Source organism: Opisthorchis viverrini (genome assembly GCF_000715545.1).
Source record: "Opisthorchis viverrini unplaced genomic scaffold opera_v5_197, whole genome shotgun sequence".
Lineage (NCBI taxonomy): Eukaryota > Metazoa > Platyhelminthes > Trematoda > Opisthorchiida > Opisthorchiidae > Opisthorchis > Opisthorchis viverrini.
This window is the reverse complement of record NW_008751854.1, coordinates 185956-199562: the sequence shown is the minus strand read 5'-3', so window position 1 is coordinate 199562 and position 13607 is coordinate 185956. Positions and strand designations below refer to the sequence as shown.

General features: G+C 44.8%; 1 protein-coding gene across 1 annotated transcript in view; it reads right to left on the bottom strand.

The window, feature by feature from the left end:
* Window positions 1-7470: 7470 nt before the first annotated feature.
* T265_08008 (hypothetical protein) overlaps window positions 7471-13607 on the bottom strand; it is a gene marked incomplete at both ends in the record, with an annotated part of 48013 nt that continues 41876 nt past the window's right edge. Inside the window, 3 exons of the mRNA XM_009173695.1 lie at window positions 7471-8107; window positions 9646-9877; window positions 12493-12548. Coding sequence (XP_009171959.1) covers window positions 8034-8107; window positions 9646-9877; window positions 12493-12548 — 362 coding nt within the window. The remainder of the gene's footprint in view (window positions 8108-9645; window positions 9878-12492; window positions 12549-13607) is intronic.

Sequence of the window (13607 nt, the reverse complement as noted above, 5' to 3'; positions counted from 1 at the left end):
AGTGTCATCGTGCAATTGACATTAAAAAATTGCACTTAAGAGCCATGAGATCAGTCTGCTTTTAACCAACCAGTCTTATACCCTAACGAGACTGAAGTTCAACTCTTGATATCCATACAGGCATTCAGGTTGTGATGACTAACCTACACTTATGACTATCCCTCCCTCAACAATTTGTGTCGCTTTTTTTACTTCTGCTTTCCGATTTTTCTGTGGTTTGTCGCGGTAACTACTCCCTACCCGATAACGCGACCCGTCGATGGGGAATTCAGGACGGCAACGCGAAACCAGCCTAAATAATAAGAAGGAGTAAATGATGAGGTGATTGATTTCATTTTTGGCGTCTTTCAACTTCAAACCGTAAGGAGTCAGATACAGAGAGTTAGGAAGCAAGCTTTCCGAAATACGGTTTGTTGGCACCCTGCACGAGTACCCAAAGAGGCAGAGATTTCCAAAGCAAGTCCACAGACTAGAAATAGGTCTGTCATCATTATAATTTTTCTCGAACTATCACCATATTTGTCTTTTTTTCTGCTGGGGCTTCCTCTTCCAGATCAGCTGGGAAATTTACAATATAGCTTCCACTAAATTGTCAAATGCACTCACCTTGTCCGCTTTGTCCAGTTCTGAATGAACCAACGTTACCAAAGTAATAAATCATACGATAAGGGCGTGACCCGGTGGTGGATGACGTCGGAGGCCTGCACATAGCTACTCCAGGTTGGGCACTGTAAACTCGCATGAACCGTCGGTACATCGCATCCAACGACTGTCAAGTTTAACGACACTCGTACTAAAGCTTAATAGCAGAATAGCAGAGACAGTGGAGCATATACATAACGAATTCTTGGTCGGACTCTTCTCACTCAAAATCGGTAACAATTCCGTCCTCTCTGGCCCGCACGATTCGGTTAATCAGTCAATCAGAAAGAGCATAACCGATTCTTGATCCCTGAAATAAAAATCCAAAAATGCCCCCTATTTGTGTTCGCCCCACTGTTTTTTCACGTTATAGCTGCGTTTTCAATCCACTCAAAACATTCTAAAAACTGCTCCACCGGTTATCTTTTATCTGAACCAACGTATCTTGTTTGAGTGGTTTGATAAAAAAACTTATCAAGCCGGTTTTGCCAAGAAAAAGTTGTACTTTCGCTTCTCACTCACCCCCACTCCTAAACAACCACGGAGACAGAAGAGATGTGCTTGTAAATCGAGCATGCGAGCCCCGATCGAATACCCATCATCAGACTAAAATATATACCTACAGCCAATACCACAGGCAGGAAATTTCCGACGTGTTTTTCCTGGCACCAGTTTCGCTTGTGGGGCACATTTCGCCGGTTGTTTGACTTCCTCTAATTTGGATATTCATTCCCTTCCGCTCCCCGTACACTCCAGGCGTTTACAGTTAGGCCTCATGTAGATCTCCAGATTACTTGACAGGTGGCCTTCACCCGCTATGATGCATAGCTGATTAACCATCTCATACTGTCTTAATTACAATGAATGGGTCGTTGGTTAGCAACCCTGACAGATATGGCAGTGTTACGTGGCCAAGGGTGATTTCGCATCAGGGCTATCGCCTTTACTTCGTAGATTTCAATTCAAGCTACACTTCTTTCGCCAATGCACGGATTGGGCCATCGCGTCCAACGCGTGGCTCTGTCCTTAGCTCTTTTTATCCTCGGCGATAACAGCTGGAACTTACTGCGCTTCGCCACACGGTTCGTGAGCCGAAAAACTGACCTGAACGGGATGGGTCGATGCAGCTTTTTTATCCATGTCAAACGGAAGACACTGCCAGTATCAAGTACATCCGCTCGAATTGTTCAAATACCTCGATTCCAGTTGTCCTGAATTTCATCAAAATTTTCTCGATTCCTAGTTGTTCCAGTTTTGCATCGAAAACAAACGCAACAAATTGGATGATGTAGCTTCTGTGGGGCATTTCAGTACATCATCTCTGGATAGGGAAAACTTCACTTCTCTAAATTTTTCGTCAGGCTTTATGACTGTCGATAGGTGAGTATCACTGTACAACCTTCATTCTGGTAATTTTTTGCAGTACTGTTAGCTCAAGTGCGTGCACTGGTGATGTCCTCTGACTCATTACAAAAGGTCTACAAGCCGACCACCAAGCCCGGTGAACAGATTAACAGCCATCTGATGCAGTACCCGTAAACTTTATTCTGTCGATCGTTGTTCTCCATTCCTCGACTGACCAGACCTAAAGCTGCCACCTTGACGAGGTGATCGGGCTTGAGTGCTGCAATGATCCCGCGGGAACTCAGTTCCTCAAGGTTCAAAAATGCCAGAAAGGCCAAAGGGGAGCATTCAGACCAAGAGCAGAGAGACCTCGCACTACGAAGGACCCTGCTACGAGGTTGTCTTGGGGGAAAATTCGTACTGTCCTCGACTACAGGAGTGTGAAGGCAGTAGGGTGTTTCCCCTCAGGGCGACCAGCATGCTCATTTTCATGGAAGCAGCGATGCTGCTCTCCTCTGAGAAAGGACAGGTTAGAATTCGGCCCTAAAAACCGCACATTCCGATCGCCCAACGGGTGACTACGACAACCGGCGCATTATGGTCGAAATACTTTCAAAACCAAAGAACCCGATGCCGCTGAAAGAGCGCCGGCTACGTGCAGCCGCATCGGGAGTGAGACAGTAATGCCTTCCTCTCTGCGTCCTTTGGTAAGGCCAAGCCGCCGCAGCCGAGTCTGTCAGGCTATTGGATTATCGACTCCTGGAAGGGTCCCCAACGAAAACCATACTACCAGCGGGATTGTAGGTCAGACTTTAGAGTCAAAGGTCAAAGTATGGTGCCTTAACCAAACCCCCTTCCTTGACCTGGGCAACCGGGAAGTATCATTTAACCACACAGTTCTGTGTCCAGCGATTTCCCTCCCCAACAACTTCCTCAACCCCACTCCTTCCTTGCGGACGATATGAATGCCCAAACCCGTCGTCTCAATCTGTTGGAACCACATTCCGGCGGTCGAGTCGGAGTCGATGCTCGTCGCACAGACAACGGACAGCAACTCCACTAGTTGTGCGCTGATCATCACCTGTTTCTGGCTAGTACGGAATTTCAGCACAAACGTTCGCATCGCGTAATCTGGCAGTCACCAACTGCCAATCAACCGCGGACCCAGTTGAATCATGTGGCCATAGCCACTGGTGGATGGCCACAACTCAAGACTGCCGTTTCTTCTGTGGTAGACAACTTGGTTCCGATCGCGCCATAGCGCGTGCACACCTGGCAGTTCACTTCCCTTCAGGCCTCCGCAAGTCAGCAAGAAGCGTGCCAATCCATCTTCAAAGAAATATCATAGCTCAACGGTGTCGATCAGAGCTAGTTCAAAAACTTTCTACAGTAAACCAATACTGTACTGGTAGTGAGAACGTAGATGAAGCAAAATGTGAAATCAGATATGTTAGCGGCGTCAAGTGATGTCTGTCCGGATTCTATGATTCGACCACAAGATCGCCTAATATCGCCTAGAACGCCAGTGCCGCTTGACCACGGAAACAACTACGAAGGCGCACACTAATCCCTCAAACGCCTAATAATGAAGAGCCTGATGAAAGACATACAGCTATGTTGAACATCGAAAGCTCGGGAGATGAAAAGGGCCTTTTTTAACGGACTGTCGCGCCCTATATCAACCGACGCAACTGACTAGCCCTAGGAAAGCAAACGTCAGTGAAACGATAAGCGAAAAAAGCGGCTCATTAATTCACTCTCGAAAACCGACTGGAAAGATGGGCCGAATTCTTCAAACAACAGTTTAGCTGGCCTCCTGAAACAGACTGTGGAGACAGCTCATAGGGGTGAATGGAATATAAACATTGACCGCTCATCAGAAGAATTATCCAGACTAAAACGTGAAAAGACACCAGGACCAGACGGTCTGCATCCAGCTCTTTTCAAAGAAGAAGCAGAATCCCCAAGGACCCGTCTAAGAGTGTTCATTGGTGTGACATGGAGCGAAGTGCCTGCAGAATGTGTCGTGTCGACAGCTATTACTATCTTCAAAAAGTATATCCGGACGCTGTGCGAAAGCCACCGTAGCACCAGCCTGGCAGCTGTGGTATCAAAAAGGCTCTCTAACCTTATCCTTCGAAGGGAGACAGATCCACGAAAACGAATCTGGGCTCCATCCTGTAACAGGATGTATCGACAATAGTTTCACTCTTCAGCAGATTCTGGAACAGTGACGCTCCTTCCATCGACCAACAATGGTTGTCTTCATTGACTTCAAAGCTGTCGTTGACTCTAAGGAACATCAGGAGATATGGCAGTCTGTGGAGCGAAGGTGTTCCACATAAATTCTTGAACCTCCTTAAGGCACAGTATGCCAACTCTCGCGGACGTGTGAAGGTCTACGGGAAGCTTTCGCCTGAATTCATAACATCAAATGGTGTCAGACTGGGCTGTCTTCTTTCATCTTAACACCTCTTTAACTTCATCGTTGATACAAACATGGAAAGCTCACCACCAGCCTCTAAGGCCTGCGGGGTAGAGTGCTGCCGGGTCATTCGCTTACAGATACCGAGTGCGCCGACGATTTATTTCTTCTTCGATCTAACAACATCGTAGTGCAAACAATAATAAATAATTCAGGTAATTTTGTCTCACGGTTTGGTATGCTCTTCACAACTGCCAAGTGTAAAGTGTTGCTGCAAGACCAGATGGGGTCGAACCCTAGCCTCAGTCTTGTGGACGAGTCGATTGAGGTAGTAGACGAACTTGTCTCCTGGGTAGCTGTACCAGTCCCGGTGGTCTCGCAAAAGATGATACTTCCATCTGAATTAGGAAGGCCAGAATAACTTTCGTGAATGTGCTTCACCTGCGGCGTAGGCGTCACATTAGCTTATCCGTCAACGATCGGGTTAACAATGCTGCGGTGGGCCCCACATTATTAAACGGACCAGAAACCTGGCCTTGGCGCACCGAGAACGTCAGGAGACTTCCACTGTTTGACCATCGACGCGTTCGGAGCACAACCCGCATGACAGTAAACTGACTTCTTCGAAGTTTATTCTTGCACAAGCAAGCGAAGAGTGAAAACGAGTCAGGGGGCCAAACAATGGCTTGGGGGCGAAGTATCAGATCCATTACCAGCTGGCAATTGCGCTCGTCACTGCCGTCTCCATGGACGGGACACATCCATGGTTAGCGATATTCTCGGACATGGCACAGTGGCACCCTCAATGGAACTCGTGCTATTGCGTTCAATGCATAAGTCCCCTTCCAATCTCCCCACTTAAGAGTCCACGGACAACCCTGTATTTACGCATCACTTATATCAGCCATCGCCTCTAAAGTGCAGCTGCCTACCCCATCTCCTCATTGAACGAAAGTGTAGCAGCTAGGACCACTGTACGGCAAGTATGCGGTTCTCACAGATGATAATGATGATCCCTCGACTGATAACGTGGTTATCTTCCATTTTCTCTACGGCGCATAAAAACCAGAAAGCGACTGTTATGTGATCTTCCATCTAAAGCCCATTTACTTCACTTCTTTCCGGCTGCAGTACTGATAACCTTCAAGGTTTCCTACGCATGCCGATGATTTCGTCAACTGTTTCCTTAAGTCGTGGAACCCAGACACCTCACACTTATGAATTTCACTTGAAGTACACATTGCCTCCTCTAGTGACTTTGAAACGTTTGCCTTCAAATAAACTACTGATTTCTTCTGTTTCTCTGAAGGACATGTCAGAAGTTTTTCTTAAACCTTAAGACCAGCTTCTGAATGTAACTACTTACCTTCTTCACATCCCACTTTTCTAATCAGTTCACTGAGTCTCAGTTGCTTACACGAAAACTCAAACTGATTTCGATTAATACTGTTAATTGTCACCGTTCCCATTACGAACACTTGACTGCTAACACTTTTTCACACAAATATAGGTGCCCGTACTTTCTTATATGGAAAGGTTCCATATTACGTTTGGTGGCTTACCACTAGTTAAAGTGCTAAGAATGGTTTGTAATGCAAAATGAAGTCTATTTTTTCGTGTTGCATTTTTTGTCCACTCATAATGGTTGCGGTGAATTGTTGCCATTTCATGAGACCTCCAAAATACTCCGTAGAGACCTCTGAGGAGAAACCAATTCTCAGGGGTGTCTACAAAGGCATTTCTCACTCGATATCAACCGGATACCGTATCTCTGAGGAGCAAAGCCTTCAGGTCCCTAGAGCCAAATGGAGCGGCCTCGTTTCCCGTGAAAAAGCTATGGAATCCACTATATCAGAAAGATGCACGAAAAATTACAGGTTACAGTAAGTGGACGACAGTATTGAACGACGTAAGTAAACCAACAAACCAACGGATGCTAAACTGCTCCAAGCCTGGTTAGATTAGACATTAAATACAAATCAGGACTCCCCTTGCTACCATTAGGTAGGTTCTGAGCTTACTCTCACGGGTAGGTCACACCGTCCTAAGAGAGTCGAAGTGAATATCCCGAAACACTCCTGTTCTAAGTGGAATTTTCACCAACAAAAGGTGCAAATTGAGAGGGCAACGCCTTTTTGCCATATGATGACTGGGTATACATATTAGAAGTGCATGCGTCAACCACTTTTAATTGACACGCCTTAGTTAGTGATCGACCTATCCTGAATCGTTACCATCTTGTTGAGGATGTACTGCAGTCGTTTCAGTGACACCGCACTACCAGGAGACTAGTGATCCAAGCCTTCCGAACTTTTCAAATCAAAGTAGGTCTTCTTGCCACCATGATGTAAAAGACCAACTGGTATACATCTCTTGAAGACGGATAAAAATGGCGATGTAGAACATCGGCATTTTGACCCTTTCGGAGGAGCCAAACCTAAGACGGAAACTGAGTGTTGAGTAAATCTACTCGGGTGAATTTTGGACAATCCTGCACGAAACTGCATGTCAGTTACTGGTCCACCTCGATTTCAAATTGTGACACCGCTTGTGTTGAGATTAACTCAGACATCAATGGAGATTCCAATGTGAGCGTATTAAAGACGAGATAGAAACAAGTGAGAAACCAAGAGATTGTGACTCAATATTCAAAGCACCAAGTAACCTAACAGTCCCTCTGAAGCAATTTAAGCAGTTTGTTTGCCTTCCTAAATAATAGGTGTTCGCTATGAACTGCAGTATAGTGAAAGCTGGAGAAAAACTTGAAGACAGCTGCACGTCTCTTTAGAAAATCCATGAAGTTCTCCCACTGATTTGCACAGTCCTCTCAAGGTGCAGTTCATATTTATTTGAACAGGTGCAAGAGGTTCACGTAAGTGGATACTTGGCACCACTGGAATCGCCTGACTTCGGCGCCAATACTCCAAGGAAACCAATGAAGGCCGTGAGTTTTGAAAGTACCGACCTATAGATTTGTCTGTTTTGAGGTGTCTATAGCGCGGATGTGCTGAAATTCAGAAGTCCAGGAGCCAGCAACATCAAAAGGCACCATGAATTAATGGGAGTTGTAATGAGGCACATCGGAAATAATAAGTCACCAACAGGGCGCATGATTAACAGAATTTGGGAAGACGTCATTTGAGTGCAAAGAACTGAGGTGTTTCAGAAGCCTATAATGTACAAAAGTGTTTTTTTAATGAAATGACAAAAGGTCAACAAAATATGAGATGATCGGATGAGTCAATAGCAGGACGGGATGGATGTGGAGGGAACAGGAAGGTTGTCTGACGATAGACCAAATGAGGCACAACCCGAAAACATACAAATACGGATGGAGGTTTAACTGTGAGGGGAAATTCGGTGCGGATCAGACAAGCCATGAAAAAATGAATTGAGGAATGAAAGACTAATTGGATGGAGATAACTGACCTCTGCCTGGAGGTGCCTCATGTTACGAGGGTTACTCATTGGTGCTATTGATGCAGTACGGTCCAAGATGTAGTTATCGACGAGTGGAAAAGAGATGGAGCATGGTACGGTAAAAGCGGTGAATTCGAGAGCATTTTGGAAATGCACGCCTGGATGTGCAGACTGCTGTCAGTCCACAGTGGCACTGAAAGCGCTATCGAGCTGTAGCATCCCACACAATTAGGTATCCCCCGTCCTCCGACGACCGCGGCTCGGAACTAGGTCGATCTGTAAATAAATTTTGAACAGCCCAAACCATAATTTTATTAGCAGCAGGAGGAAAGTAGTCAACGTTTTGTTACACATTAGTAAAACACGGTCACTTGAAAGAGGCTGTGTGTAGAAAAGACAAAATCCGCATAAGCTACGGGAAGTCAGTCAAGCGGACTATATACAAAACGCGGATAGAAAGGCAAGTATAGATTAACTTTGATAGTTGGTGATAAGAACCATGAGAGATAAAAGCACTGTTTGATAATTAGTGTTTTAGGCTCAAGAAGAAGGACCAAGCCAATTGGGACATGAAAAATTACAACCAGCAAGGGCGTCAATGGAACGTATCTTGTGCGGATTCAAGCAAGCGAGGTTAGCATCAACCTTGTTCCTGGATCTGCAACAAACCGAGAGAGGCTTTTCAGATAGAACATGTGGGCGCTCCGTCATAAGGGACCCAAAAAAGGGCGATCAAAAAATCAAGTGAGAATCCCTGAGAGTAAAGAGATGCCGTTTCTTTGATCCTCGGTCAGATCAGTCGTTGCTGTGGTGTGCCTATTCACACCTTTCCAAAGTTCACTTACAGTCTACATTGTAGTGGGCAGACAATTTCATACGGAATTATACGGAGAAATGAGTGTAGCCTACAGACGAAAACTGGTGGTTTAGGCAGAAATGCCGCTCGGCCAATACATGTCGTCCAATACAGAGCTGCATCCACCAATTTAAAGGCTTGCTGCTTCTAAACTGGTATATCCATAGTGATAGTTGGATCTCCCGATCTTCGGGAATGAATGGTGCTACTACTGAGAGTACTGTCCAATGGGAGACATAAATGAATGGATGATGACTTTGATCGTCCGATTGCAAACTTAGGATGATCCTCCTTTCCTGGTTAGAAATTGACAAGCCACCACAACTGTCAAGCAGTAAATGTTATCAGTAAATGTATATCAGTGTATCACAATACAACGTTTGGATATCAAACGGCCCAACCCGTGTACTGATCTTCGGCCTCTAAAGAAAAAAACGAGTATAATGCCAATCAACAAGTGCCCCGTGGCCTGATGTGGGAGAAGTCTTCAGGTTAATATCTTCCAGGGGACTGAGCAATATTCTCTTCCAGATGGGACCACCGAGGATGACTGAATATTATTCGCCACGAGTCCTTCATTCTGTACAGACTAGCTGGGGTTAAGGATATGTTCTTGTGAAGTGGAACCCAAGCACAAGGCGTATGAAGCATATAAACCAGCTCCATGACTTTGGAGTGTCAGGGAAAATGCGGTCAAATCCCGCAGCTGTTACTGAAGTAAGGCGAGGGTAAGTTGTACAGAGATACACAAACTAACAATTGTTAAGAGGATTTTCTTAGTCTCAGCAATATTTCGAGATGAATCACTAACTACATCGCTGGTTGCCCACTAGTCAAAGAAACATGGCTCAGCAATACACAAACATATTTCATGAGACACCAGTACCCCATAGACAGCCGGGTGAGAAGTGCAAAGTGAAGCTACTTTCGTATGTGATAAACAAGAGCACTCACGTACCGTCTACACAGGCATAGCCTCGGCCACCTGAAAGAACGAGCCTCTTCTGGGGCTGGTTGTTAGGAGAAAGTGGCAAGGGGGACCAGGAGGTTGACTTTCTCAAAGGTGGGGCGATTTGATCAATAGGCTGTTCAGAGTTGTTGACCGCACAATCCTGACTGTTCAGGTCGGGGTCGCCCCCTTCAACAGCGGTAAAAAAGCGCACAGCACCATCGTGCTTGTGCCGACTGACCTGAACGAACAAGATTAAACAAGGTGATTAACATCAGTGGAACACGAAAGCCAGAAAGCCAGTACAGCGTGACATTCATATATCGACCACAATGACATGAACAGAAGACAAGGTATTACGAACATGAAGAAGTCATGTTTTCTCCAATGAACCAGAGAAATTACCTTGAAATGTAATTGGGTCAGTGAAACAAGATTACAAAGTTTAAGAAGAGGTGTAACTCTATTGGCCATTCGCCACAATCCCAGAAACTGACTGCTAGTGTGCGATCGTACATTATTTGCTTCGGTGCCTCCAGGAGCCGAGGTCGGTATCTTGAGAAAAGAGTGAAGTCATCCTTTCCACTCCAGCAAACGCTCCCAAAAGACCTGTCAACATTTGGCCTCTGGTGAGGAAGTCCTACTCACTGTCTTCCCGTGGGGGTGTTTACACTAAACTGAAAGGGTGAAAGTGGGCATCAGGTGTTATAACCTCGTTGACGATTTATTGGTTGTCCGTCAAAAGAAGCTGGTTAAATACTTATTCCAAACCAATAACTCCGAAAACATGAATCAGTTCCGACGGATTGCGCGGAGATCATTTCCAGAATCCAGCATCCATGACGACGGTTCTGTATCTCAACAATTTCTCTGCTTCAACAGTCGAACGTCTGTTTCTGTTTGTTATGTCTGTTACCTTGCACGTCACCAGTCGAATATCCAAGAGCTAGATGTAGGCACTTGAACGAAAGCCGGATGACACTGGGAGCTTACATCATACCCTCTCCGTAAGATGTTCATACAGATGTTCATATAACGATTCACACGACGCTATTTTTATGTGAAATTTATCTCCATAGCACTCTCGACCGAACATCACTTCCACTGTCCCGATATAACTACTTCCATAGGAATGTAATTCGGTTCATATTAGCACTCATCGAAAAGACATGCTTCGCCGCACCAGAATTCGACTTCCGGTCATCTGGCATGTAAGGTGAGTGTTATGACCACTCAACCAGTGCGCACTGGATCGCTGGAAACTAAGGCTTGAATAATGCATATGGTCTTGCCGAATGTACTTTACGTGGCAACTGGTTATGAAAGGGAACTGACTGAAAGCTTCCCAGCCAAGACGATTTCATAGTGCATTCCGTATGTCAGAATGACAATATAATAGCCATCCAGGAGAATTTTCTTCACGGGTACTGTCATCGTGTAACCTCTACCAAGAAGACAAGAGGACAGGAAAGCTGTCTTAACCATGGGGACGACCTGGAATGTTTGCAAACCAGTAAGAGCTTCTCTTCTACTAAGTGGAGTTCATCCGTTGAAGCCCCTGATAACTGTGGTTCCAAATCCATTCCGGAATTTCACACCCGGATTGTAGAAATGTAAGATGCATTTTTGGAATGTGTGTACTCTAGTTTCGCGGATACGATGTTACTCAGCTCCGTATGAACACAAAGGTCGGAACAGTGAATTGTCCATGTATACTTATTCTTGCTTTGAATTAAGGACTAACATCCCCCCCCCTATTTTTGAGCAAACATGGAACGTTCGTAACCTAGTTCACAGAGATAAGCACTACCAGATGTTACTCTTCAAATACATAAAAATACTATCGCTTTCGATTCTGTCATCTAACTCTTCTTTAGGCCGACAGGTCGGTAGAATCATGAATTTGAAATAGTTAAAGGACATGGTTTGGATGACTCATTTCTTACAAGAACTGCTCTGGATGATGTACAAAGAACATCGTATTCCCTACCGCTTCTGTTCAACCAATGCTATATGGTGACAAATCTTATCAAGAACTATCTACGGTTCTGTTGGATTATTGTCCACATGGACCGGGTGTGCGAGTCACGTGGTTGTACCGAGTTGAATACCCGGACAGCCTTGTAGAGCATGACTCATGGTCTAATCGATCTCGACATCGGACAGCTTTCCTAGCAGTGGGCAACCTGGTCGTTTCAATAAAGTTACCAATCTACCATATACACAGGTGTGGTCCTTCGTTCTTATGCAGTAAGTTTTGATAAAAATCGGCAGCTTCTCACTTAGGCAAATTACCAGCTTCCAGCTCAGCCCAAATGCTGCTCGGAAGTCTACGAAGGAAGCCGCGGTTGGTTGCCAATGTTCCGAAAAACGACGCCAGTGGACATCAGTTCGGTCTAATTTGATAACAGCTGACTACGTACGCAAATGGCTCGAACAGCTGTGGCAGATGACAGAGAATTATGCAGGATAAAGTATCGCGCTTTATCGTACCTAAGGCTATACGGTTTTTTGCGCCCATTTCGGGTTGCAAATACGTGTTTAGTGAAGTAAGCATGTGAGGTATTGTCTGTAAACCGTTTTGTCCGACTGATTCGATATATTGGTCACACAATACCATCATGTGTTATGGTTCAGTAAAATGAATCATTCCCGCCAAAGCTACAATCACAAGGATTATATCCTAAAAATGCCAACGATTTGTGACCAGGTATTCGTGATAGACAGACTAGGACATTGATTAGAAACAGAAAAGCCACCTGCAAATTTCCCTATTACGATTGTAGGATTGTATAAAATAAACTCTATTCCAGCACCAGTATAAAAGCGAACCAAGCGAACACAAAGCCAACTAACCTGAAGTTTGGAGACGAGGATAGTACCCACAGAAACGGATCCAGATGAAGTAGGCCCTACGTGCAGTCGAGAGAAATGTGAAAGTTAAGAGATGTGCACTGTCCCCGAATCACTTTTGTACAAGAGTAAATAAACAAGAAGGACCAAGAAATAGGCTGGGTTGGGACGCCGAGGATAAGTACGAGAGTAAAGTGTAGAGTACTAATCTACTCTGCAAAGTCCGATTTGGACTACTGCTGCCCAACGATGCTTTTAAAGTAACCACAAGTAGTCAGTCCGCTGAATATTATTTAGAAAGTCAAATTATACATATGATCCTGTTTCTCTGCCACCAATTAGCTACTAACAGGCAGTGTAAATAGTATATAAACCTAAATGTTGGTCATGGGGCATAGGTCTATGGCGTTATTATGATAAAAACAGAGGAATTATACGGAAAAATTTCAGGTCAGTCAGAGACAAGCTGCTGTCTATGAACGACATGAGGGTAAAAGTGACGGAGACGAAATCTTGTAAAGTAAACCGAATTAAATATGCCTTGAAGTGAAAATGTGCCTTAAAAGTTGTTGGAACACTGCTATGAGAAAGAGATTATCGTCTGCGACTCAGGCTGCTCAACAATCCTAAGATAAATGGGAAAGATAAGTAGAAGTCCCAGCGGATCGGTTGATGACAGGCTATCTAGAGGGAGTGGATTTAGCTACCGGTCCCAGGAGGACCGGGAGGCATTGTACAAGGGAAAAAAGCATTTCCAGCGCAATTTTGATAAGATGAACCGAAATTCTTATTCGAGTAGCCAGTTAGCTACTGAGCAATTACTTGTTACGCTGCTTTCATATCCGATATGTAAGATTAGTACCACTGGTGATGATTTCATCCAAAGGATAACGAAGGAAAGTGTGAGAGAACCAAGATAATTCAGAAAAGCTTAACGAACTTCTATAAGGTTACTTCGGAAGTTGAACCAAGATGGTTTGAAAATTCAACTTTGTGGATAACATCTCAAAGTCCGCGGTCTAGCAGAAAGGGTGGAAAATAGAAACAACTCCAGTAAACTAACAGACAGCACCGTGCAGTGCCAAGCTACTAAGTTGACAGCTCAACATCAGTTGCCT